This window comes from Mycteria americana, chromosome 13 (assembly GCF_035582795.1).
Source record: "Mycteria americana isolate JAX WOST 10 ecotype Jacksonville Zoo and Gardens chromosome 13, USCA_MyAme_1.0, whole genome shotgun sequence".
Taxonomy (NCBI): domain Eukaryota; kingdom Metazoa; phylum Chordata; class Aves; order Ciconiiformes; family Ciconiidae; genus Mycteria; species Mycteria americana.
Window position 1 is genome coordinate 11,955,243 of NC_134377.1, and position 22,597 is coordinate 11,977,839.

General features: G+C 37.0%; 1 protein-coding gene across 1 annotated transcript in view; it reads left to right on the forward strand.

The window, feature by feature from the left end:
• The window catches only part of DNAH10 (dynein axonemal heavy chain 10), a 59,174-nt gene that overhangs the window by 6,414 nt on the left and 30,163 nt on the right, over positions 1-22,597 (forward strand). The window contains exons 7-40 of the mRNA XM_075516481.1: positions 463-693; positions 1,340-1,530; positions 2,000-2,198; positions 2,958-3,152; positions 3,784-3,954; positions 4,704-4,880; positions 5,227-5,400; positions 6,053-6,222; positions 6,954-7,105; positions 7,515-7,679; positions 8,358-8,565; positions 9,468-9,624; positions 10,489-10,965; positions 11,429-11,587; positions 11,925-12,041; positions 12,114-12,216; positions 12,452-12,630; positions 13,308-13,519; positions 13,837-13,993; positions 14,428-14,661; positions 14,762-14,884; positions 15,680-15,913; positions 16,445-16,668; positions 17,172-17,441; positions 17,536-17,719; positions 18,012-18,146; positions 18,560-18,712; positions 19,304-19,492; positions 19,602-19,748; positions 20,636-20,827; positions 20,998-21,116; positions 21,285-21,443; positions 21,799-21,934; positions 22,064-22,186. Of these exons, the coding sequence (XP_075372596.1) occupies positions 463-693; positions 1,340-1,530; positions 2,000-2,198; positions 2,958-3,152; positions 3,784-3,954; positions 4,704-4,880; positions 5,227-5,400; positions 6,053-6,222; positions 6,954-7,105; positions 7,515-7,679; positions 8,358-8,565; positions 9,468-9,624; positions 10,489-10,965; positions 11,429-11,587; positions 11,925-12,041; positions 12,114-12,216; positions 12,452-12,630; positions 13,308-13,519; positions 13,837-13,993; positions 14,428-14,661; positions 14,762-14,884; positions 15,680-15,913; positions 16,445-16,668; positions 17,172-17,441; positions 17,536-17,719; positions 18,012-18,146; positions 18,560-18,712; positions 19,304-19,492; positions 19,602-19,748; positions 20,636-20,827; positions 20,998-21,116; positions 21,285-21,443; positions 21,799-21,934; positions 22,064-22,186 (6,216 nt within the window). The remainder of the gene's footprint in view (positions 1-462; positions 694-1,339; positions 1,531-1,999; positions 2,199-2,957; positions 3,153-3,783; positions 3,955-4,703; positions 4,881-5,226; positions 5,401-6,052; positions 6,223-6,953; positions 7,106-7,514; positions 7,680-8,357; positions 8,566-9,467; positions 9,625-10,488; positions 10,966-11,428; positions 11,588-11,924; positions 12,042-12,113; positions 12,217-12,451; positions 12,631-13,307; positions 13,520-13,836; positions 13,994-14,427; positions 14,662-14,761; positions 14,885-15,679; positions 15,914-16,444; positions 16,669-17,171; positions 17,442-17,535; positions 17,720-18,011; positions 18,147-18,559; positions 18,713-19,303; positions 19,493-19,601; positions 19,749-20,635; positions 20,828-20,997; positions 21,117-21,284; positions 21,444-21,798; positions 21,935-22,063; positions 22,187-22,597) is intronic.

Below are 22,597 nucleotides of genomic sequence, written 5' to 3' on the forward strand. Positions count from 1 at the left end.
TAGAAACACTAAAGAGCCATGAAATATTAAAAGCTGCAGTGATTTTTTTTTTTAAATAGACGACTATATTTTTGCTTGAAAAAAGTAATCTCTCTCAAACAAAAAAAATTCCAATTGTAAGGTTCTGATTCTGCAAACACTTACACATATGACTAATACCATTAAACATACTGAGGGATTTAATGTCTATAAAGTTACTTGTGCATAAGCTTTTGCAAGCATGGACTCTCCAGCTCCAACTCAGGGATATACTCCCCACAACCAGTTCCCTTCAGCGTGCGTAAAACTCTCTTGATTTGAAGGATCTTCTTCTGTCTGGGTTTTTTGCATGGTTGAATCATACCAAGTTTTTCTCAGCATACAGCATATTGAAAAGAAGGAACAAATATAGTCCTGGTTATAGGTTTTCACTCTTGCATAACGGTAATTTAGAATTTTTATTTTATTCTACATTACTTGTAGGGTAATGGTCCACTTGCAGAAGTTGACCTCTGGCGTGAAAGAAATGATATTTTAAGTGCTCTTACTGAACAGACAAAGCTTCCAGATGTGCAAAAAGTCTTGGAAATACTACAGGAAGCTGAATCTGAGCATATTGGAGATTTACAGATAGTCTTAAGTGACCTCAGGAAACATCATGTGGAAGCTCTAGATAATGCTAAGTTTCTTTCAACTCTCGAACGCCATTTGAAGGTATGTATCCTTAAGAAAACTTTGTAAAGTTTTAACTGTGGTTACCTGAATTTGGTTTCTTTGTTGATGTAATCACCTCTTGTTTATTTTTTACTTTTTATCAGCAATAAAGATACACTCTAGCTTTTTTATACTTAATAAAAAAAAGTCTTGCTTATTTTGTTTGAGTTACAGTTGTTCTAATATTTGAAAGCAGAAGCCCAGAGCTGTGAACAGCTTGGTTTGTAAATCACAGCCTTGGGAGAATTTGATAACATAGCTGAATAGGGGAGAAGAAAGATTTCTCTACTCCATTTTTGAGGTAACTTCTATCACTGATTACAGCTGATGTCTCAATTTTTAAGTTTTATTGAAGATCATGCAAATAGAATTGAGCCAAAACCAGTCTTGGGACATCTTTTACAGAGAAGAGAATATTAATGAGGCAGGACCTAAAAAGCATTTGGAGCAATAGATGCAGATTTGCACATCCTTAACCATGTGTGTTACTTAGGCACCAGGGTGTTTCCTTGACTGGGTTATTTATTTAATAATGTCACAGACTTTCTTAACTTCGGGTATCTATAGAGTACATATTGGTTTATTGAATATGTATCTGTATATTTTCATGACATCTTATTCACAATATTTATAATGCATTTAATAGAATTTAACATATGGCACCGGGTTTAATGTTGTCTTGGATACAATTCCTTCACTGATGAATGCCCTGAGAATGGTATGGGTTATCTCACGGCATTACAACAAGGATGAACGGATGGTACCCCTCATGGAACGAATTGCATGGGAAATTTCAACAAGAGTGTACAAAGTTGTGGATTTACACACACTGTTTAAGTAAGTACCGGATTCCTGTTTAGACTATTTATTAAAAGCTTTGCTTGTTTTACATGAAGTGCTGTAGATAACACTTTCATCAAATAGGTTTCAGCCTTTTTCACTATCTGAAGTTGTATTAGAAGGTCAATTAAAAGTAAATTTATTTTGTAATTTTCATAAATTACTGGATCAGCCCTGAAGAAATAGGTGCTTGTCCTCTTTTGTCTCGAAAGGACATAAATCAATAAAACCAATAGAATTATAGTGGTAAAAAAGTGGCATAAATTTCATCAAAATTAGTCCTGAAATAGTATCTCCTTTCAAAATCAGTCACATTGAAAATTAAGACCTCACAGTTCTAAGTTTTGACTAGATCTTGTATAATTAGAAGCTGCTAAACCAGGGTTTATTAATCTAGTTGAGATATAATTTTCTATCTGTAGTCTTTCTATCTATAGTATCTTAACTGTTTTGATTTGATTAACAGAGAAGATAGAGCTGCTGCAAAAAAGAAAATAGCAGAAGCCAAAAGCACTCTTGAACAATGGAAGAAATGTTATTTTGCTGTTTGTGCCCAAATTGAAGCATCAGGAAGAGAGCAACACTGGGAATTTGACCGAAAACGTTTATTTGAAAAAACAGATTATATGACTTCAATCTGTCAAGATCTGTATGATATTTTGCAGGTAGTAATATAGACAATAAAGAAAGGGATTGTGTGATCAGTGTCTTATTCTGTAGAGGAGATTATTTTGTATTGTAGTTGTTGAAATGTTAACAGCCTTTAGTTTTGTGAGTGGTTTTGTGTTTAAGACCTGAGCAGTGCCTTTGATTCCAGCAAAGCTGCACTTAACACTTGAGACGAAATAACTCTTCTCAAGGTACTGGCTCAGGAAAGATATTACTGTGTACATTGCTGTTGTCAACATACAGACTTGTAACAACTCTTTCACAGATTCGCAGTTTTCATGGGTTGCTAGCTTAATGGTATAGTTTTAGGTAAAATAACCATTTAAGTATACTATAATATAAAATTTGACCATATAAGAATCAGTATATCAATTGCAGGATAACATATGAATGGAGAGATGCTATGTTTAGGCTAATTTAAGTCAGAATAACTAGCATTATTAATAGTCCATGAATGGTCAGATGCTATAGACTGTCTGTGTAAAAACTGTGTATGTGAAAACTGGAATAAAAAGGAGCAATAACTGAGTATTACCTGTTTTAACAACTGAAGTGTTGGGCCTGTAGAGTGGTTTTTTCCATAAAGCTAGTTAGTGTCTTGTGTAGAAATATATGAAATGTAAATCACAGTATGAATTGATCATTCTCTGAGCTGTTTTTATTTTTTAAAGGAAATAATATCAGAAAGATGTATTAAATGGCAGAAAAAAACCATTAAAAATAAAGCATTCTGGTATGTTCTTCTGAATTAACAGATCATTGAAGAGTTTTACAATATATTTGGTCCTGAACTGAAAGCTGTCACAGGGGATCCAAAGCGTGTTGATGATCTACTGGGAGGAGTAAATGGACTAACTAGTCCTATGGAAGAACTGACTTTTGACCCTTTTAGCATCAAAAGCGCACATGACTGGAAATTAATTATGGAAGAATTTAAAGAAAAAGTTTCAGTAAGTGCCACATACTGTGATCCCCCCACCATTACTTCATATATACAGATTCCTTCTTGAATATCAACATTTTAATTTAAAGAAAATGTAAGTTTGCAAAAGAAAAGAATATATGAATAAATATGTAAATGAAAATGTGAGGAATTTGACCAATTTTTTAAGTCAATATTCTGTTGCCAAGTTGTTTTTGTTGATAGTTTCACTTCATCTTGAAAACGGTGAAGAACACTTTTTGTTTATTGGCAGAATCGCTACAGCATGAACAGAGGCTACATATGACCTCCCCGTACTCATGTGCTGACATGTCTCAATCATGTCCTACAAAGAAGTAAAAGTTCCTTTTCTGGATTCATTCAGTCCTTCACCCCTCAGCTGGAGAATACCCACAAAATACAAATTGTTACAATGTTTTTTGTGATTTATATACCTGCCCAGCAGACACATTAATTAACATTAATTTCCTGCAGCATACTGGAAAGCCATCAGTCTGTTAGTAATTTATAAGACAAAGAATAGTAAAAATATACTTGACTGCTATTATAAAAAAGTATTTTAATTTTGCCTTCCTTTCTTGGTTTTGCAAGGTGAATCTCTAAGTGGTAGGATTTCTTGGCCTCCTTCCTTTGTTTAGGTTATTGAAGAAGAGACCAAAAACTTTATTGATGAATCTTTTAAGACCCTTCGATCAGCAGAAGCTGCGTTTGACATGCTGTTAAACTTCAAACACATCCGCTCTCGTGAAACCGTTAATAAGCAGATGATGATGAAGTTCAGTGACGTTTTGGACCAATACTGTAAAGAGGTATTTAATTTAAAGATTTCTTATGTAGTACATGAAGCTCTTTACCTAGTGAAAATCATCAATCTGTGTATATGTCTAAATACCTGTATAGTGTCATTTACTATCTGAAAGACTGGCAGGTTTTACAAGATAAACATAGTAATTGCTCTTACTTTTTTGGAGCCTATTGGAGAAATAGTATGGTTAATTTGCTGAAATGGATGTGCATATCTGTATATGTGTGGCACTGTGTGGAAACCGAAAGATGTTTGCATGGACTCTGAATGCAATGTGGCTATTGTGGCTATTCCTTTACCTGGCGAACAGCAGTTCAACAGTAGTCCTTCCTGAGAAAATACATCTTTCATACCCTACAGCTTTCTTGTGATGGACAACAAGTTCATGGTATGACCAAGAGGTGTCAGAGATCAACTGTGAAGACAGAAATAATTTCTGACATGTTGAAGCCTGTATGTCGGAAACCTTTTCATGTCATAGCATTTTTCTTGATATTTCAAAGAACATTGAGTTTAATGATAAAATGTGATCTTGCAGAAAACACTGCCGCAATAGCAGTTCCCCAGGTTATAGAAAGGAAGGCATTCTCTGTAATGCAATTAATACAAAAAAGGGATGTATGAAAAAAAAAGAATTGTTTTTATCCTGCTGCTGGAATTAGCTTCAGAGCTTGTGCTGTGTACCAGGTTGGATACTGACCGTGGACAAGCAAGTGGAGAAATGATTCTTTGCAATATTTTATTCTCTTCTAGGTTGAAAACGTTAAGCAAATCTTTGTTCAGAACCTCAAGGATCCACCTTTGTACAAGAATCAACCTCCAGTGGCTGGAGCAATATACTGGTCCCGATCCCTTTTCTATCGGATCAAACACACTATTATTCGATTTCAAGAAGTAGAGGAGTTGCTTGCTAGTGAACGTGGAAAGGAAGTATGTTAGTTCTTTTGATATTTAATGAAGGAAGAAATACTTTCTTCATACCCTTCTTCTGAAGATGTGAAAGTGCTCTTATGTGAGGTGAAGTTCCAAGAATGTCTTTGCGCACAGCAAGCCATGTTAGATGTGAAAAGCTGATTGGCACCTTCCCACTGTTTCCCAGAGAGACAGTGACAGAATCAATGACAGAATCCAAGAGCCTGAATTCTCCATTGCCTGCATTACTTACAAGGCATTACTTGCCCTCTCATCTAATAAAAATTAGAAAACATATTAAGACAGGTTAGTTGAACATTTCTCATGGTCTTTAAAATGAGTTATACAGAATTTTCCTTTCTAGGTAAAACAAATATATCTCCAAGTGGCTAAGAGGATGAAAGAGTATGAAGATCAAAAATACAATCAGTGGAGAGATGGGACAGAACAGATACTCCCACTGTTATTGAAAAATACTCTGCTGACTGTCATCACTGGTGGGGCTGCAACCCATGTTAATCCAGAGAGTTCTGAGCAGGTGAGATATAGGAAGATAGTATACCAGACTTCTCTATGGGGAAGAACTGAAAGCTATCTAATGATCAGTGAGATTTTTCTAAGAATAATATTTTAAACACAGTTTTTGAAAGGAAAATTTCAAAAGTTCTGAGCTCAGAATTGTTTGTGGTCCTTTATAAGACATAGTTGCTGAATGACCTGGCAAATGGATGAATGTTGTTTCTCTATGTGTTCTTCTGTGCTGTAATTCCTGTTAATTTTTGGGTTTTGGTGCAACTTCTTTGGGATGTTACAACAAAACTTGGGACTGAAGTTAGGTAGAGGTACGTTCCCAGCAGAGATCATGCAGAATCCTATTCTAACTAAACTTTTGTCTGACTATGAAGTTCCACTGGGATTTCTGTTTTAACTGGTTGCAGCAGTATGTAAACAGAGGTGATTTGGTTTGTTTCTTGTAATCAGCTTTCACTGAAGAAGTAGTTGTGTATAATTTCCAAAACTAGAATGCTGAGGTTGCTCTTGAATTTTAAAGGCATTTCCACAAGCTCTGAATGTCAGCCATTCTGACTTTTACCTACTGCCTTATCAAATGTCTGCAAGAGCTAACCTTTTCCTTGCATTGTAACAGTTTGGTGTTCCTCTCCTTTCTGCTGTTCTTTCTTGTGTTGTAGAGCTCTGTAACAGAGGAGCCTGTCACCACAAAGAAAAGTGTCCACTTTGTAGTGAATTTTTCTCCCATACTGCAAGAGATTATCATTGAAACAAAGTACATGGAACAACTAGGGTTTCCAGTCCCAGAAATAGCAAGATATGTGGCATTACAGGAAGACAAATATCTTAGGTAAGGCTGTAACAGAATATCTGCTCACATCTGGAGTTACGGCAGTGTTTCAAGTGATTTCACTCCAAACCAGAATGGGCCCTGAGTCATCAAATTTTGGAAATAAGAGAGCTCTTAGTGACTTTTTTTTTTAAGGGTAAAATTACTAATGGCCATGTTGCACTAATAAGCTTTTCTGAGGCACTGTTTGCATCCTTCACCCTGTAGGACTATGTCATACAAATTAACATCTTGTCAAATCTGAGAAAAAACAAGGACAGTAATTTGTTTTGCAATGCTGTTAGTGCCGTTTAGATTTCAGCTCACATGTAAACTCACTGCTGCTTTCTTCTCGTGCAGCTTTGGATAAGTCACTTTTGCTCAAATTATCACAGGCATTTAGCACGCAGGTATGCCGATAAAAGCCCTAACTGGGTTTTAAAGTTGGCCTGTTGAGTTCATGTACGTGCTTCAAACTGAGGCTGTCTTAAAAATGTTTTCTGAGTTGGGGTAGGAGAGGTTGGTCTAGCTACTATTGGAGCTATATGAAATTTTTCTTTTGTTTTCAATAGGAAATGAATTGCATTTATGATCAATACATATTCAGTGGTTATTTCTGCAAATTTTGCTTTATATGGAAGTCTGAACAGAATGGTGGAAGTGATCTGCTCTTTGATCTGAGTTCAGAGCTGTATTTCCAGAAAATCCTGATTTTTATGTTTTGTTGTTGTTGTGTTTCTTACACTCGTTAGGTATACAAATGGATTGAAAAACATGCTGGATCGCTATCACAAATTAATGGGAACACTGAATGAAGCAGAAACCAAACTTCTTGATGACCATATTCAAGAACTCTGGAAAGTATTCAAACCAGGGCACAGAAGACTCACTTGGAACTCCTTAGGTAATGGAGATACTATTTTAACATGGCCTTAGGTACTGATTTTCAGCTAAAAAATCTCTTCAATTCTGCACTCTATTTTTTCTGTCGTATGACAGCAATGTATCCCTAAATGGGACATCCTATTGCCACAATCAGAGTCAGAATAGTAGGTTAGACAGACTCTGATCCAGGAGGGTGTTTCTTACATTTTTATTATATTTAAAACACTGAGTGGAAATGGATAGAGACCCTTAGATAATAGCTGTAAGGGAGCTAGATGAAGGATTGAGTGAGAAATTATCTAATCTGTCTTTCTGCAGAGCATCAGTTCATTCTCAGATATAAAACACATCTGGTTGTGGCAATTTTGCTGCATTGGTGAAATATTTATTAAAAGAAAAAAACCCAAATGGTTGTGATTTATTTCAAGGTATTGGTGACTTTATTGTCCGATGTACACAAGCCATCAGGAAGTTTGAATCACTTGTCCATCAGATTCATAATAATTCTGAAGACATAAACAACAAACTTCTGTTCATAGAATCAACAAATCTCTTTAAGTTTCCGCTTTCAAAAAATGGTGATGAACTTCCTAGTAAGTCTTTATATTTTCATTTCCAAGCTCTGTAATGTTTTATTTTGCTCTGTCTGCTACTTTGCATTTTTAGTTGCTAAGATCAACCCTTTTAATTGCTACCAGAACTAGTTACAGTAGTATTTCATGGTAACAGAGGAGGCACAAGCAGAGCTTCAGTACCCTAAAGCTGATGGGGTCAATGAGAGAAACATAAAGATGAGTACACAAGTAGATCATTTGACTTGTGTCTACCTTGCTTTTGATCGCTTTCCCGCTAGCTTTCCTTTGATTTCCTGATCCTTCTTGTATGCAGTAGTGTAGTCTTAGAGCTGCAATCTGCTGTCTTCTGGGCTGTCTGAACTGAGCTGGTTTCCTCAGATGAAAATTGCAGTGAGGTGATTGTCTCCCAGGTCTCCCTGTCACTTGAGTGAGTGGGTGATGGATCAAATTTCTTTCAACACTTTGTAAATCTCAAAAAGGTTACTTTCACATCTAATGGTTGCTATTAAATAATTGAATCCATATAAAATCAGAGGGCTGAAATATTAATAAATTAAGCATTAATAAGTTAAGATATTTTTTATCAGTATACAAGATCAATTTCATATTCACAGTTAAAGCCCAGCTAATTATTCCAGTATGCAAGTCTGTTAGGTCTTTTGCAGTTAATAATGCTATTTTTTGTATCTTTTGCAGATGCAAAAGAATTTTTTGAGTATGTTAAGTGTGAAAGAGCAAAAGATGTGGCACACATGGTTCGAAAGTATACTGCCATTCCACAATTGCTAATAAAAGTGGAAGGACGAGTTGTCAATACGAACAGTGGCAAATCTCCAAAATTAACTTCCTATTATGCGTACTGGGAAAATAGGATTTATCAGGTGTTGACACAGTTAATTGTGAAGTAAGTCAATTGTTTGCTTTAATGGATTTTCAGCCTTCCATTTTCAGGTTTTTCTGGATCTGGTGATCAATATGTATACCGACATACTGTTTGAACACCTCAGTGATTTGCAGTTTGAGACAGGTTTGTATTTGTACTGTTTTTTTTCCTGCAAAGAATGGAGAACTGATAACAAGGTACAGGAGAACCCCAAATTTGGAGAAAATGGATATTGGCATGTTGTTAGCAGAAGAGAGAAATAACATACGTTTTCTGCAGTGTGTGTAGTTGCATATCCCTGGTTTATTTTTAAAATCAAGTTTTTGTTTTACTAAAGAATACCATTTTGAGAACTTGATGTCTGGGTGCCAGATGCATCCCTGTAATGCAGGGACACCAGTACAAGAGCAAAGGTTTGTTGGATTTTACTTTACCTGTTCTGCAGCAGTTAGGGCCAAGGAGGTTCCTGTAGCAAGATATTATAAAGGCTTATATTATAAGCAAGATATTATTACAATAGAGCATTGCAGGGTTATAAAAGCTTCCCAGCCATCTCTTCTTCTCATGATCCATGTCTTTGTAATCTGGTCCATGCTCAGCTGCCTTCATTGTGCTTTCTTGGCTGGACTCTTGCAATGGAGTCGACCATAGTCTCAGGGTCCTTTTGCACCAGGGTATCCCCATTCATTCCTTCCAATAGCTTCTTTTAGCTAGTCAAGCTTTTGCATTAAATCAACATTAGTGGGACAATTTTGCTCCGATACACATCAGTGTTTCCAGATGAAATTGGTGGTAACTGACTTCAGACAGATCTGCTTACATATCTAAGCACTTACCTGATAATTGCGGTCTCTGGTGGGCATTTCCCTGGGGGGCAGCAGCTGATTATTACGATCTTTGACATGATTTTTTTCCTTTCCCAGGAATTTGCAGGCTTTTAATGCAGCTGTTCTTGCAAATGTCCCACTGTTCCATACAGAAGCTATTTTATCTGTTCCCGAGATAATCTTGCAACCTAATGCCGGTGAGATTGACAAAATGACTGCACAATGCATCCGAGACTGTGTTGAAGTCACTAAGGTGATTTTTGATAAAGATTTACTTGTGGTCAGAGTTTGCTTGTGATTATAATGAATTAATATTGCTTTATGTTTGGGCAAGCATAAATGTCAAAAGGAAGATTCATATTGCTTTATCTTGAAATCAAAATATCCAGTACATTGTTCTAATTTTACAGACTGTCATAATTTTACAAACTGATGACAAAGGAAAAAAATTGCCATAAAGCTTCATGCAATTATTACTCAGACAAAATTATTTGTTACTTTTCAGCAGTTTTGCCAGTGTAAGGACATGATTTGGTTCTGTAAATCAGCATACATCAGAAGGAAATACTTTTCAGATTGCACTGCAGATGTTGCTTTCTGATAGATGAAATATCTAGCTCGCTGGCAAAGGTGTAGCAATATTTCCCTGCATAAGTATGTTCACATTGGACTGCTTTCCAGAAAAGAAGCCAAATACTGTGGCAGTGTTCCTGCCCTGTGCTGATGGAGAAATGATTCAAGATGTCACCTGAAATGAATAAATTTAGATTTATTAGAATAAGTGTGCTTCCTATGCTCAGATTTGCTCTTCTGCTCCACTGCTGCCTCCAGCGTGTTTGATCTAATACCTATTTCTCTGTGTCATGCTATACTGTTGCTCAGTGTAGATTTTAAAAGCAGACTGAGTAATGCATGGAAAGGTTTTGTTAGCATGAAATTAACTCTTCCCTCAAGTTTATGGGAAAATGTAAGCTCTTTTCTTGCTGTCAGAAAAACAATTGATTTGAGAAATCATTCACATCACCTCCTAAATAGTCTCCTAAATAGTGATGAATGATTTGACTACAATGACTCTCTACAAAGTAACTGTTTTTCAACCCTGTCTTGAAAACTCTAGCATTTTGTACGATGGATGCATGGCACATGTATTGAATGCCCTCCTCAGCATGTCGAGGAAGATGAAGTTATCACTTTCAGCTTTTACAGTGATGTCTCCCAGAACCCTCTGGTAATTGAACAGGCTGTTCTCATCACTCAGAATGTCCACAAACTCTTGGCTTCTCTCAGCAAGTATTTGAACCAATGGAAGAGGTACCACCTGCTGTGGAAATTAGACAAAGGCATAGTCATGGAGAGGTTAGCTGCAGAAAAGCCTGCTTGTATCACCTTTGATGAAGAGTTGCAGTTCTATATGAAGATAGCTCAAGAAGTGACTCAACAGCCCTTGATTAAAGATGAGCAATTTATCAGGCTTCAGCTGGCTGCTTTAGCCTACACAGTGCAGGAGAATGCTAGAGGCTGGGTGATTTCACTTGGGAAGTTGCTTAATGAGTCTGCAAGAGAGGAACTCTTCAGTCTTCAGGAAGAAATTCAGGTAGGTGTTTCCAGTTCCTGTTGTCTGATGGAGCTAGCACTGACTAGTAGGTGACGATCTGAACCATGCTCCAAATTGGTTGAAATATCTGGTGTATTCTGGTATGTCATATGTAAAGAGGTGAGCTGTTCCTCTCTGTAGCTGGGAAACAGGAGAGAGTAGTAACATGAAAACCCAGGACTTTCTCACTCCTGTACTGGTGAAAGGTTCATACTGGTAATTCTAAGTTCCCTTTAAACTGCTGCTTACAACTTCCATTTTGTTGTAGCAAAAACATCCCTTCTGTACTGGGGTTTACTTTTTGTTGATTTTTTTCTTTTTTTGTGTTATCTTTATCACATAGATTAAAAATGAAAATGAATCTGCATGTCATTTACTTGTGTTTTGTGTTTGAATAATAACTATAATTCTGCCTAATTGCTCTGTCAGTGTTGCTTCTGGAAATTATTTTTACTTTTTACAGAGCTTATCACAGAGTCTTAAGAGACCTCCAGATTCCCTGGAAGATCTCAAAATTGTCCTTGGCACAATTGCAGAGATCAAAGGCATGTCCTTCAAGGTGGAACTGAAGTATTTGGACATCTGGGAGAGATACCGAACTCTTGCAATGTACAATATTCCAGTAAGTGCATGTTATGTCTTGCCTCATAAAACATTTCAGATTTGAGCTAGGGGCACAAATGCCTCACATGTGAATGAATAAATATTTTCCTTTGAAGACATTTTACAGAATCACAGTATTGTTGAGGTTAGAAGGGATGTCTGGAGATTGTCTAGTCCAAACCCCCTTCTCAAAACAGTATCTCCACTTTAAAATTGACATATTACATGTGTTTAAATCTGATTCAGATCACTTCAATGCTGGTTTTGTGTTTTGCAAATTTATAATGTGAGCACATATTCCTCACTTTCTTGTGACTAATTATTTCTTGTGAGAGATGTTACTTGTTTTGTTTTAGGTAGCTAAAGAGGAGCAAGAGATGGCCGACAAGATTAAGGAAAAGTGGGAGACTCTCTTCTTTGAAGCATCAGAAGTTGATCACAACCTTGGAGGCATAAAAAGAACATTCACAAAGGTAATATTTGTAATTAATATCGAAAAATATTAGAAATGGAAAGGAAAACAATTTAAACACTGTTCTCTTTAGATTACACAGCAACAAGTTGAGGACTACAGCAAAGATATAGAAGATTTCTTCCATAAATTCATGACCGAGGGGCCTGGTGCTGTTGGGGATAATCTTGATAAAGGTAAATGGATTAATGTGTGTTAAGTGATGCCTTAAAAATATTAGTCTTCGGACAATTCTTCAAATTTTATGTAAAACAAGAAAATTATGCTTTCCTTATTAACATACAAACTGATCAACCAGGAATGTGACATTTTTAGTACTATAACTTCTACAGACTATAGCAAATGCTGTCTTATTTATTCACCATGATCCCTGGGATTGTTTATCTAGAAAAAAATCCTCTCCTTTCCCAGGATTGGAACTCATGGCCATTTTTGAAAAAGAAGTGGAAAAACTGGAAAAAATTAATCAGGAACTGGGCAGTGTTGAGAAACTTTTTGACTTGCCAGTTACAGTGTACCCTGACTTAATGAAAGCACAGAATGATATGAAAGGTCTAAAGCAGATCTATGAAATTTATGAATTACAAAGAGTAAGTATTGCACTGTGTATACACAAACACACATGTATTCATGCACATACATACAGAAAAGGTGGGGGAGAGAAGAAGAGGCTGCATTGTCCTCTAGTTACTGTCAACTCTGTTCTAAGCCTTTGCATGAAATAAGCTGTGACCTGTAACTATCACCACGAAATGATTTTAATGATATTAGTACAGGATGAACAATGCCTCCATACTGGACCAAACACATACTCTTGTCAGATAGGAGCAGACCTTTCTCCCCCCTAATAATTATTGGGTGGCATTTTACTGAACAAGTCTCCTGATCATTTCAGTGGAACTACTTTTGGATATAGTATGTGTACAGGTGACAATGGGTATCTTAGGCTTTAAGTGATCTTAACTATTTTTTAAGTTTTATTTTTCCAAAATTCAAATGCCCTGTAAAGTATGCTCTTAAGGATGCTTTCCCTGTTCTCCATATTTCCTTTTGATTATTTCTTATACAATTGATTGTGTTTGGCTATGAATCTGTCTTGGACATGGACCTGTCTCTTCCTCTGTTTGTAAAATGTTAATACAATTACATCTGTATCCTGACTGTGGTCTCTAGATCCTACTGTCGTGGAAAGATTTTTTTTTGGGGGGGGGGGGTCAGAACTAAAAGGAAATATGATTTTTTTTCCTCCTGATGACCTCGTTCCCAGGCAGCTAAAAAGGAGTGGTCTCAGACACTCTGGATGAACCTCAATGTCCAGTTTCTTCAGGAAGGAATTGAAGGATTTCTTAAAGCCTTTCGAAAGCTGCCCAAACAAGTACGCAGTATGCCAGTAGCCTTTCACTTGGAAACAAAAATGAAGGCATTTCGAGACTCCATTCCTTTGTTGCTTGATTTGAAAAATGAAGCTTTAAGAGAAAGGTTTGCTTTGATTTATTTAAATCCATTTTCCATACATAGGAAGATTTTGTTTGTTTTGCTAGAACTTTTAATTTCAGTTTCTGGGGTCATGCTATGTCCTGCAGCTTGAAACTTCACTTTCTGCTTAATGAACTTGTGTAGTAGCATGCAAGGAGACTACAATGACTAGGATACTTTATGTATTCAAAATACTAGTTCATGTTTAAACAGTAGAGTGCTAAACATGGTTTTATTATTATATATTAAATTACAGTTGTTTTCATTTTTACTGTATCGTGGTAGTTGGTACAATTGTTAAATGTGTCAATTTAAAACAGGCATTGGCAAGACCTTATGGAGAGAACAGGAACAAGTTTTGAAATGACAACAGAAACATTCACTTTGGAGAATATGTTTGCTATGGAACTTCACAGACACTCAGATGTTATCAGTGAAATAGTCAGAACTGCTGTTAAGGAACTTAGCATTGAGAAGGTAATGTAAAAAATCATAATAAAACTGAAAAGACATAGATGACAACAGTCTGTGTTTTATTGGAGATAGTTATATTGGCATGATAGCAAGTTCAGCCATCTTCAGGGAGCTGCCATGATGTAACTGATGGCAACTAAGATCAATAGCTCTGTTAATAAGCTACCTCATGGCACAGACCTAGCTATCTTGGCTTTGGCAGCAGTATATTGGATTTCTGTTATTAAAATAAGCAAGTTTGGCCTATGAAAAAAGATCTGAAGAAGCATCCATTCTGTTTCCATCATGATATTTTGAAATAGACCCTTCTTTATAAACCAGAGTTAGAAAATCTGTGCAAAAATTTTGCTGAAGTAATCGATATAATTTTTATGCTAAAATTATAATTTTCTAGTTTTTGAAGACTGAAACATGCATCTTCTTCTGCTCACGTGCAGGGTGTGAAGGAAATAGCAGAAATATGGGAACACCTGAAATTCACTGTACAAATGTACTTCAAAGGCACTGAGAAGCGAGGCTTTATTCTGGGATCTGTAGATGACATTTTAGAGATTCTTGATGACAACAATGTCAATCTTCAGAGTGTTTTGGGCAGTCGATTTGTGGGTCCTTTCCTTTCAACTGTTCACCACTGGGAAAAAACTCTGTCATTGATTGGTGAAGTAATTGAGGTAGGGAGGAAACTGCTGGACTAAATAATTAATGTTTCTTATTTATAATCAGGGTTTTCTATTGTATTTTTTTTCTTTGATGGTAACATTTGATTCTTAGATCTGGATGGTGGTTCAGAAAAAATGGATGTACCTGGAGAGCATCTTTATTGGTGGAGATATCAGATCACAGCTTCCAGAGGAAGCCAAAATATTTGACAGCGTAGACAGGATGTTTAAAAAGGCAAGTAACTGACTTGACTTGTGATCAGCACAATTGTTTAGTGCATTTTGCTTCCAGTTCCATAGTTAGCTGTAGTCTTCTGTGTCATTTGTAACACTGAGAAGGGTATGTTATAATGGATTGAATATGAGATTGGGGAACCCAGGAACTTGTGTTTTACTTCACATCAGTCATAAACAGAAGACTTCTGATTTAGCTAAGCTGGGCAGAGGTGTGATCCTTGGCTGGCAGTACGGAGCAGGCAGAATCCCCTTTTCCTTTCATTGGATACATCTTTTTACCTTTACCATGATAGTAAGAAGCTTAGATCTGTTTCTATAGATTGAGGACCTACATACATGCTAACAAGGCTTTCCTGGTATAATGCCACTGTTCCCATACTGAACATATACTCCCAGTATGAATATGGCTTACTTTTCTTTTTCTCATCTGCAAAATTGAGATAGTACTGTGATTCTGAAATGCTATGTTTGTCCTTCACTTGAAGTACCACTGTATACAGGAGCAAAGTCAGGTATATGCTTATACTTGCATGACTTGGGATACAGGCTTGTCTTGCTTACACTTGCTTTTACAGTAGTATTTCCATTCTCTCAGCTTTGAAAGCATACTATCTCCATGTTTTCATACTGCAGCACTGCAGCAATAGGAAACCATATTAAAACTCTGTCTAATTCACTTCTGTAAGAACCTATACTGCTTGTGCTGCTTATGTGCTTTGTCACCAGTTAAATGTAATTTAGTATAATCCATTGCTGTTCAGTATTTTCTAAACTTTCTTTTCTCCCTATGTAGATAATGGATGAAACTGTAAAAGAACCAACAATAAAAAAATCCTGCGAAGCCCCAAATCGTCTATCAGACCTCCATCATATAAATGATGTACTGGAGAAATGTCAGAAAAGCTTGAATGATTATTTGGATTCCAAGCGAAATGCTTTCCCAAGATTTTTCTTTATATCTGATGAGGAGTTGCTTAGTATCCTTGGGAGCAGTACCCCACTTTGTGTCCAGGAACACATGATAAAGGTACAATGTCTGGCTTTCCACAGTGCCTTGTGCTTTTAGATGCTTTAAAAAGTTTAACAGACTATGCTGTACATGCTGTTAAGGGTGTGCTAATATTTATTGCATACAAAGAGCATCCTGGCAGCATCTTGAAGAAGCTTCTGAATAACCAAATCAAATCTGATCGATAGTCTCTCCTGGCTCTTAACTGGCCAGTAGCAGTTACAGTAGAGGAATGTTGGTAGAGGAACGTTAAAGGTGCACCAGAATGATCAATCATTAAAGAACCTTCCTGTAGCTCCTGATAGATCTTTATTTTCTAGGAAAAAAAATCAATGTCATTTGGGCCAGATCTTCTGCACATTTACTCTGCAGTTGGGCCACTGAGCTATATATATCATCATTTGTATTTGATTACTTCCAAGTCAGATCCATTTCTCTTTAGAGTCCATGGAAATTTTCTTTCAAGATTAGATGGGGCTAGGTACACACACATATCTTTGAAGCTTTGTTTCTAAAATGCCAGTGAATTTCTTTGTTGGTGTGTTTCAGATGTATGATAACATAGCCTCCCTGAGGTTTCAGGATGGTGATAGTGATGAGAAAATTGCAACAGCCATGATTTCAGCTGAGGGTGAGGTGATGGAGTTCCGGCAGGCTGTAGCTGCAGAAGGCAGAGTGGAGAAATGGATGACAGCAGTGCTAGCAGAAATGAGACGAACGAACAGACTCCTTACTAAGGAAGCTATTTTTCGATACTGTGAAGACAGAAGCAGGTGAAACAATTAGTGTCAAGAATAACACAAATACCTTATATGTTATTAGAGCCTGTAGCGATATAGAAAAATACAGACTTAATTTTTTAATTTTTACACAATTTAGCCTGTATTTTTGTATGTGGAGGGATATGAATACATGCATATGCAGTATTTTAACTGACCAGAAAAAATTGTGTTATTTATCGTATCTAATTTCCTAAGTCTTGAGTTTTTCTTTTTACTGTTGTGTGCACAGTATGTTTTTCTCACTATGAATGCCACTTGGCAATCTTTACACATGGAATGGGCAGCTTTTCTATCAGAGTATTTCCTAGGCTTTTGAAATACTACAGCACACCTTGATAGAATTCTGTACATCTCTGTAAAGTTTGGCTCGTGTTGGAGTTGTTGCAGAAATAGGAGGAACTTCTTTTTTTTTTTCTTTTTTTTTTCCCCATGTCCTGATCAGTTGCTTAGAATAACAGTAATTCAGACTCCCTCCCTATATGTGTTTCCCATAGAGTTGATTGGATGTTACTCTACCAAGGCATGATGGTGCTGGCTGCTAATCAGGTGTGGTGGACTTGGGAGGTAGAGGATGTCTTTCGGAAAGTGAAGAAGGGAGAAAAACAGGCAATGAAACTTTATGCTAAAAAAATGCATAAGCAAATTGATGACCTGGTTACCCGCATTACAATGCCTTTGAGCAAAAATGACAGGAAAAAATACAACACTGTTCTCATTATTGATGTTCATGCCAGAGACATTGTTGATACGTTCGTAAGAGACAGGTAAACACCGCCCCCCAACCTACTGAGAAAATACCAAATGCATAAGTTGTATTTCCATCCTTTTACCTCATGTGAGCAAGTCTCTCTTGTGTAGCATTCTGCAGGCTCAGGAGTTTGAATGGGAAAGCCAGCTGCGTTTTTACTGGGACCGAGAGCCAGATGAACTGAATGTGCGGCAGTGCACAGGCACATTTTCATATGGTTATGAGTATATGGGTTTGAATGGACGTCTTGTGATCACCCCGCTTACAGATCGTATTTATCTTACGCTCACACAGGTATATGTTCAAGGACATTTTTACTAGCAAGCCCTTTTAAAATACACTTCTAGGCAATCACATAATTGTTTTATTGCTACTTCCTGTTATCTCCTAGATGCCAATGTGAACCCTAATATGTTTGAAATCAGTTGTGGTATCCTTCTAACCTGATTGCCTCAAAGATAATGTAGAATGCATTCACAGATAAAATTTAAGGCTTTTTGTACCCAAGGGTTCATTTGTGATTTTGCTGCCAACCTAATATAAATGTAATCCAAGCTTTGCTTTGCTTTTTGGTCTGTCTCCAAAGGCTTTATCAATGTTTTTGGGAGGAGCACCAGCAGGGCCAGCAGGTACAGGGAAAACAGAAACAACCAAGGATCTGGCCAAAGCACTGGGCTTGCTGTGTGTAGTGACAAACTGTGGAGAAGGCATGGATTTCAAAGTAAGAGTTAAAGATCTGTGTTCTCTGATACAGTGCCAGTTACTGCTCTTTTTCAGTGCCCAGGATAAGGACATATTCTGAACTTCTGAATACGTACTTCCCTTAGAGATACCATGCTGATGGATAATGAAATATAGTAAAAAATGTCGATTTTGAATAAATTCCTGAAGGAATTTCAGGTGCTTTCAAGCAGGGGAGCAATGACTAGATGATATGTGTTTCAGCTCATCATAGGTAATCTGCACTTGGCAAGTAATTATTGCAAGACCTTATGACGGATTGCTAGCTCCTGCGTATATAAACATCCAGAAGTTTTACTCAGTCATTAAGAGTTTTAGCATACTTCAAAATTTGCTGATGCTGAATGTTTTATATATTCATTGCTGAGATGTTTTTCTTCTTGTTCTTGTTAGGCAGTTGGTAAAATTTTCTCTGGTCTCGCCCAGTGTGGAGCATGGGGATGCTTTGATGAATTCAATCGTATTGATGCTTCCGTGCTTTCAGTCATTTCTTCTCAGATTCAGACTATTCGAAATGCTTTAATGAATCAGTTGAAAACATTTCAGGTAAACATTAAAAAAGAAGAGTAACTGTGAAGGCTGATCTTGTTTTTGAGGCCAAGATTCAGGGTTAGACCCCATCATTAAATCAAAGCTGCCTTCTGTAATTCATTTGTGCTGAACATTTCAAACTCCAGAGTATGTACTCTCAGTTTCAGAGATGTTAAATCCTTGCTGATGTCCTAATCCTTTGCTAGGTTCTTCCTTTGTGAAGTGGGATAAAAGTAAGCTGAATAGGATAATAGTAAGTAAATGGGATAATAGTAGAATAGTAATTAGAGAGAGGAGTAACTTAACTTGATGTGGATTGTGAGGCTTTATTTACTGATGTTTATTGGAATTCAAAGCCCTCAGGCAGAAAATTTGATTGAGAATTGTGAAATGTCTTGATGTTGATATCCAAGATACATTCATCCCACTGTTTGTAGGGACTGTCATCCAAGATAGTCATCCTACTGGATGACTATCTAAAGCTAAATATTTTAATGTGTTGTCCTAAGTGGGTGCCCCAGTATTGCTGGTTTTCTCTTTGAGCACATAGTACTATTTATTTCAATTCCAAATACACATTGTTCTAACGTTTTCTTATGCCTTTAGTTTGAAGGACAGGAAATTACCCTTAATAGCTGTATGGGCATTTTTATTACGATGAATCCTGGTTATGCTGGCCGGACTGAGCTCCCTGAGTCTGTAAAAGCTTTGTTCAGGCCTGTGGTTGTTATTGTACCAGATCTTCAGCAAATCTGTGAAATCATGCTCTTTTCCGAAGGGTTCCTTATGGCAAAGGTAAGAAAATGTTATTGCTACCCGTACCCATGTACACACCTGTGTATGCATGGCTAGTGTTTGGTTGTGACTTACACATTTGTGATTCTCTAACTTAAATCTTAAACAGATCCTTGCCAGAAAGATGACAGTGCTATACAAGCTGGCAAAGGAACAACTTTCTAAACAGCATCATTATGATTTTGGACTGCGGGCCCTTAAGTCAGTTTTGGTGATGGCAGGAGAACTGAAAAGAGGATCAGCAGACCTCAGTGAGGTAGATTTGCTACTTAGTTACCCTAGGCAGATCATCTTTTTCATTAGGAAGAGGATGTGTTTACACATCTGCTGTAGTTTGTCTGCCTTGGAAATAGGAGCACTGGTGTTATTTGTCTTACTATTTCACTTTGTACTGAGTTTCATCATGCCCTCTGCCAGCAAGTTACCATCAGAACTCAAGTCAAAGTAGGGAAATCTATAGAAAATGAGGTATTTTACTTCTTGTTAAGTCCAGGATGCAAATAGCCAGATGAATGTCTCTGGATGAATAGCGAAAGCTGGTTTTTGAACAGTGAGTGCTCCAGTCATGCAGTTGTTAATTATGTAGCTCAAGTAGTACAGTACACTTTTAAATGAAAGGTTTTTCAATACTGCATTGCTTTTTATGGCTTTCTTTTACACCCATTTTTTATTTCTATATGTACGGCTGTGATACCCAGTTGCCTAGGGAAATTCTTACTCAAATTTCGTCTTAAAAACTTGGAGACAGCTGAAGGAAACTCTCCTATAAAGTTATGTACAGATGCACATTGCAGGTTGGCAGGAAGCTGGGGTCTAAATGATGCTCTCAAGGGGACTACAGAACTTGGGTATGTTCATAAAACAGTTGGTTATTTTAACATCAAATCAGGGAAGCTGTGGTATGGGCCACTCCAGGCATTTGGCATTTGGTTAATATGGTAGAAAAAGGCAGTGTATTATTCTTAGCTATTGGTATGCTTAAACCTTATAAAATAACCTTTGTTTCCACTAGTAAACTAGAAAACATTCTCAACGCTGTACTAAAGTAATCAGGCAATAGTTTTTAGCGATGTTTGAAGTTACTACATATTAGGTAATTGCTTAGCTATTTGGTAAAGACTGATTCTGCTATGTTTTGTCTAGGAAGTTGTACTGATGAGAGCTCTACGAGATATGAATCTTCCTAAATTTGTGTTTGAAGATGTACCTCTCTTCCTTGGCCTAATCTCTGACCTGTTTCCTGGCCTGGATTGTCCTCGAGTCCGCTATCCTAACTTTAATGATGCTGTAGAACAAGTGCTGGAAGAAGGGGGTTATGTTGTTTTACCAGTCCAGGTATAAAAAAATGTTAATTGCTTGAGTTTTTGTTGTAAACGTTAGGCTGGATATGTATCGCTGCATTCTGGAGCAGCTCCAGGAAAGCTTAGCTGGTATAGACCAGCTGCTGGTCTTTTCCACAGAAGAATTATGGACAGCAGTCTATTGAATCAATATTTATTTTTCAGGTGGATAAAGTAGTTCAGATGTATGAGACAATGTTAACTCGACACACTACAATGGTAGTTGGACCTACTGGAGGTGGCAAGTCAGTTGTCATTAATGCTTTGTGCCAGGCCCAAAACAAGTGAGTATAGAATTTGATACATGGAAATCTGGTTGTAAAATGGCATTGACTGCATTATTCAGCCCTGTGTAGTCATGACAAAATCAATAGCTGACCATAATATTTGCTTGGGTTAACATGAGATGGTATTGTGTCATTTTAATGTTGCTTTTCTTGCTGTATCTCTAGGCTGGGATTATTGACAAAGCTCTACACACTGAACCCTAAAGCTATGAGTGTGATTGAGCTGTATGGGATCCTTGACCCTACCACACGAGACTGGACAGATGGAGTCCTGTCAAACATTTTTCGGGATATCAACAGGCCTACTGACAAGAAAGAGCGAAGGTAGACAGCTAGAAATCATTGTGATGGTTTTTAGATACTGATTTTTACATCAATATTTTATTTTATTTTATTTTATTTTATTTTATTTTATTTTATTTTATTTTATTTTATTTTATTTTAAATATTTGGTACTGAACTATTAAAAAAAAGCTAAATAAATAGAAAGTGTCTAAGGGTTTTTTTGTCTTCTGTGAGTTTCCAGCCTCAGCGAGATGGATGGAAACTATGCAATTATCAAAAATGAATGGGAGGCTTCAAAACACCTGGACTGACACCATTGATGGCACATCTGAATTCTGAAATATGTTAGTGAAATAAGAGATTCATCAATGCCCCTTGGCTCCTGTATCCACAGGTACATTCTGTTTGATGGAGATGTGGATGCTCTCTGGGTTGAGAACATGAATTCTGTCATGGATGACAACAAGTTATTGACCCTGGCAAATGGGGAGCGGATTAGACTTCAGTCTCACTGTGCTTTGTTGTTTGAGGTAAGTAATGACTGTACCGTTTAATACATGGGAAGGGTTAAATACAGATGGGTCTACAAAGCCTGAAAAGCAGTTACTGTGGCTGTTCTTTCTTTAAGTGTAGGATTATCTTATATGATTATTTTACAGGTTGGTGACTTACAATATGCATCTCCTGCTACAGTATCCCGCTGTGGAATGGTCTTTGTAGATCCTAAAAATCTGAAATACAAGCCCTACTGGCAGAGGTGGATCCAAGAAAGAGGAAATGAGGTGGGAATTTCTGCACTTGTTCAGAGAGTATCTGTATTAAATACTGAACTGTAGACAGCTGTAAAAAAAAAAACAACTTTGTAAAGGCAGTCTGATTTTCTGACAACAAATCTCATCACTAGGCCTGCAGCAGAGGGCTAAAGAGAGTTTCTAGCTTTTCTAACTTCCGGTTGTTTCTGACAAGTGAAGAACCAAGAAATCAGTTTACCTGATCTCCAAAGAGTTAACAGTGAGATTGCTTAGGTCCTTGTTTCTTACATTTAGATTAAAAATTCAAGTCCACAGGGAGTTGAAGTAAGACAACTTAGTTGCTAGCACCTGATGGATGCAGATCCTCGCCTGCTGAAAACCCAGTCCATACAACAGTGTCCCATTTCTTCATGTGGGTATACCCTGTCTTTGGTAGAATTG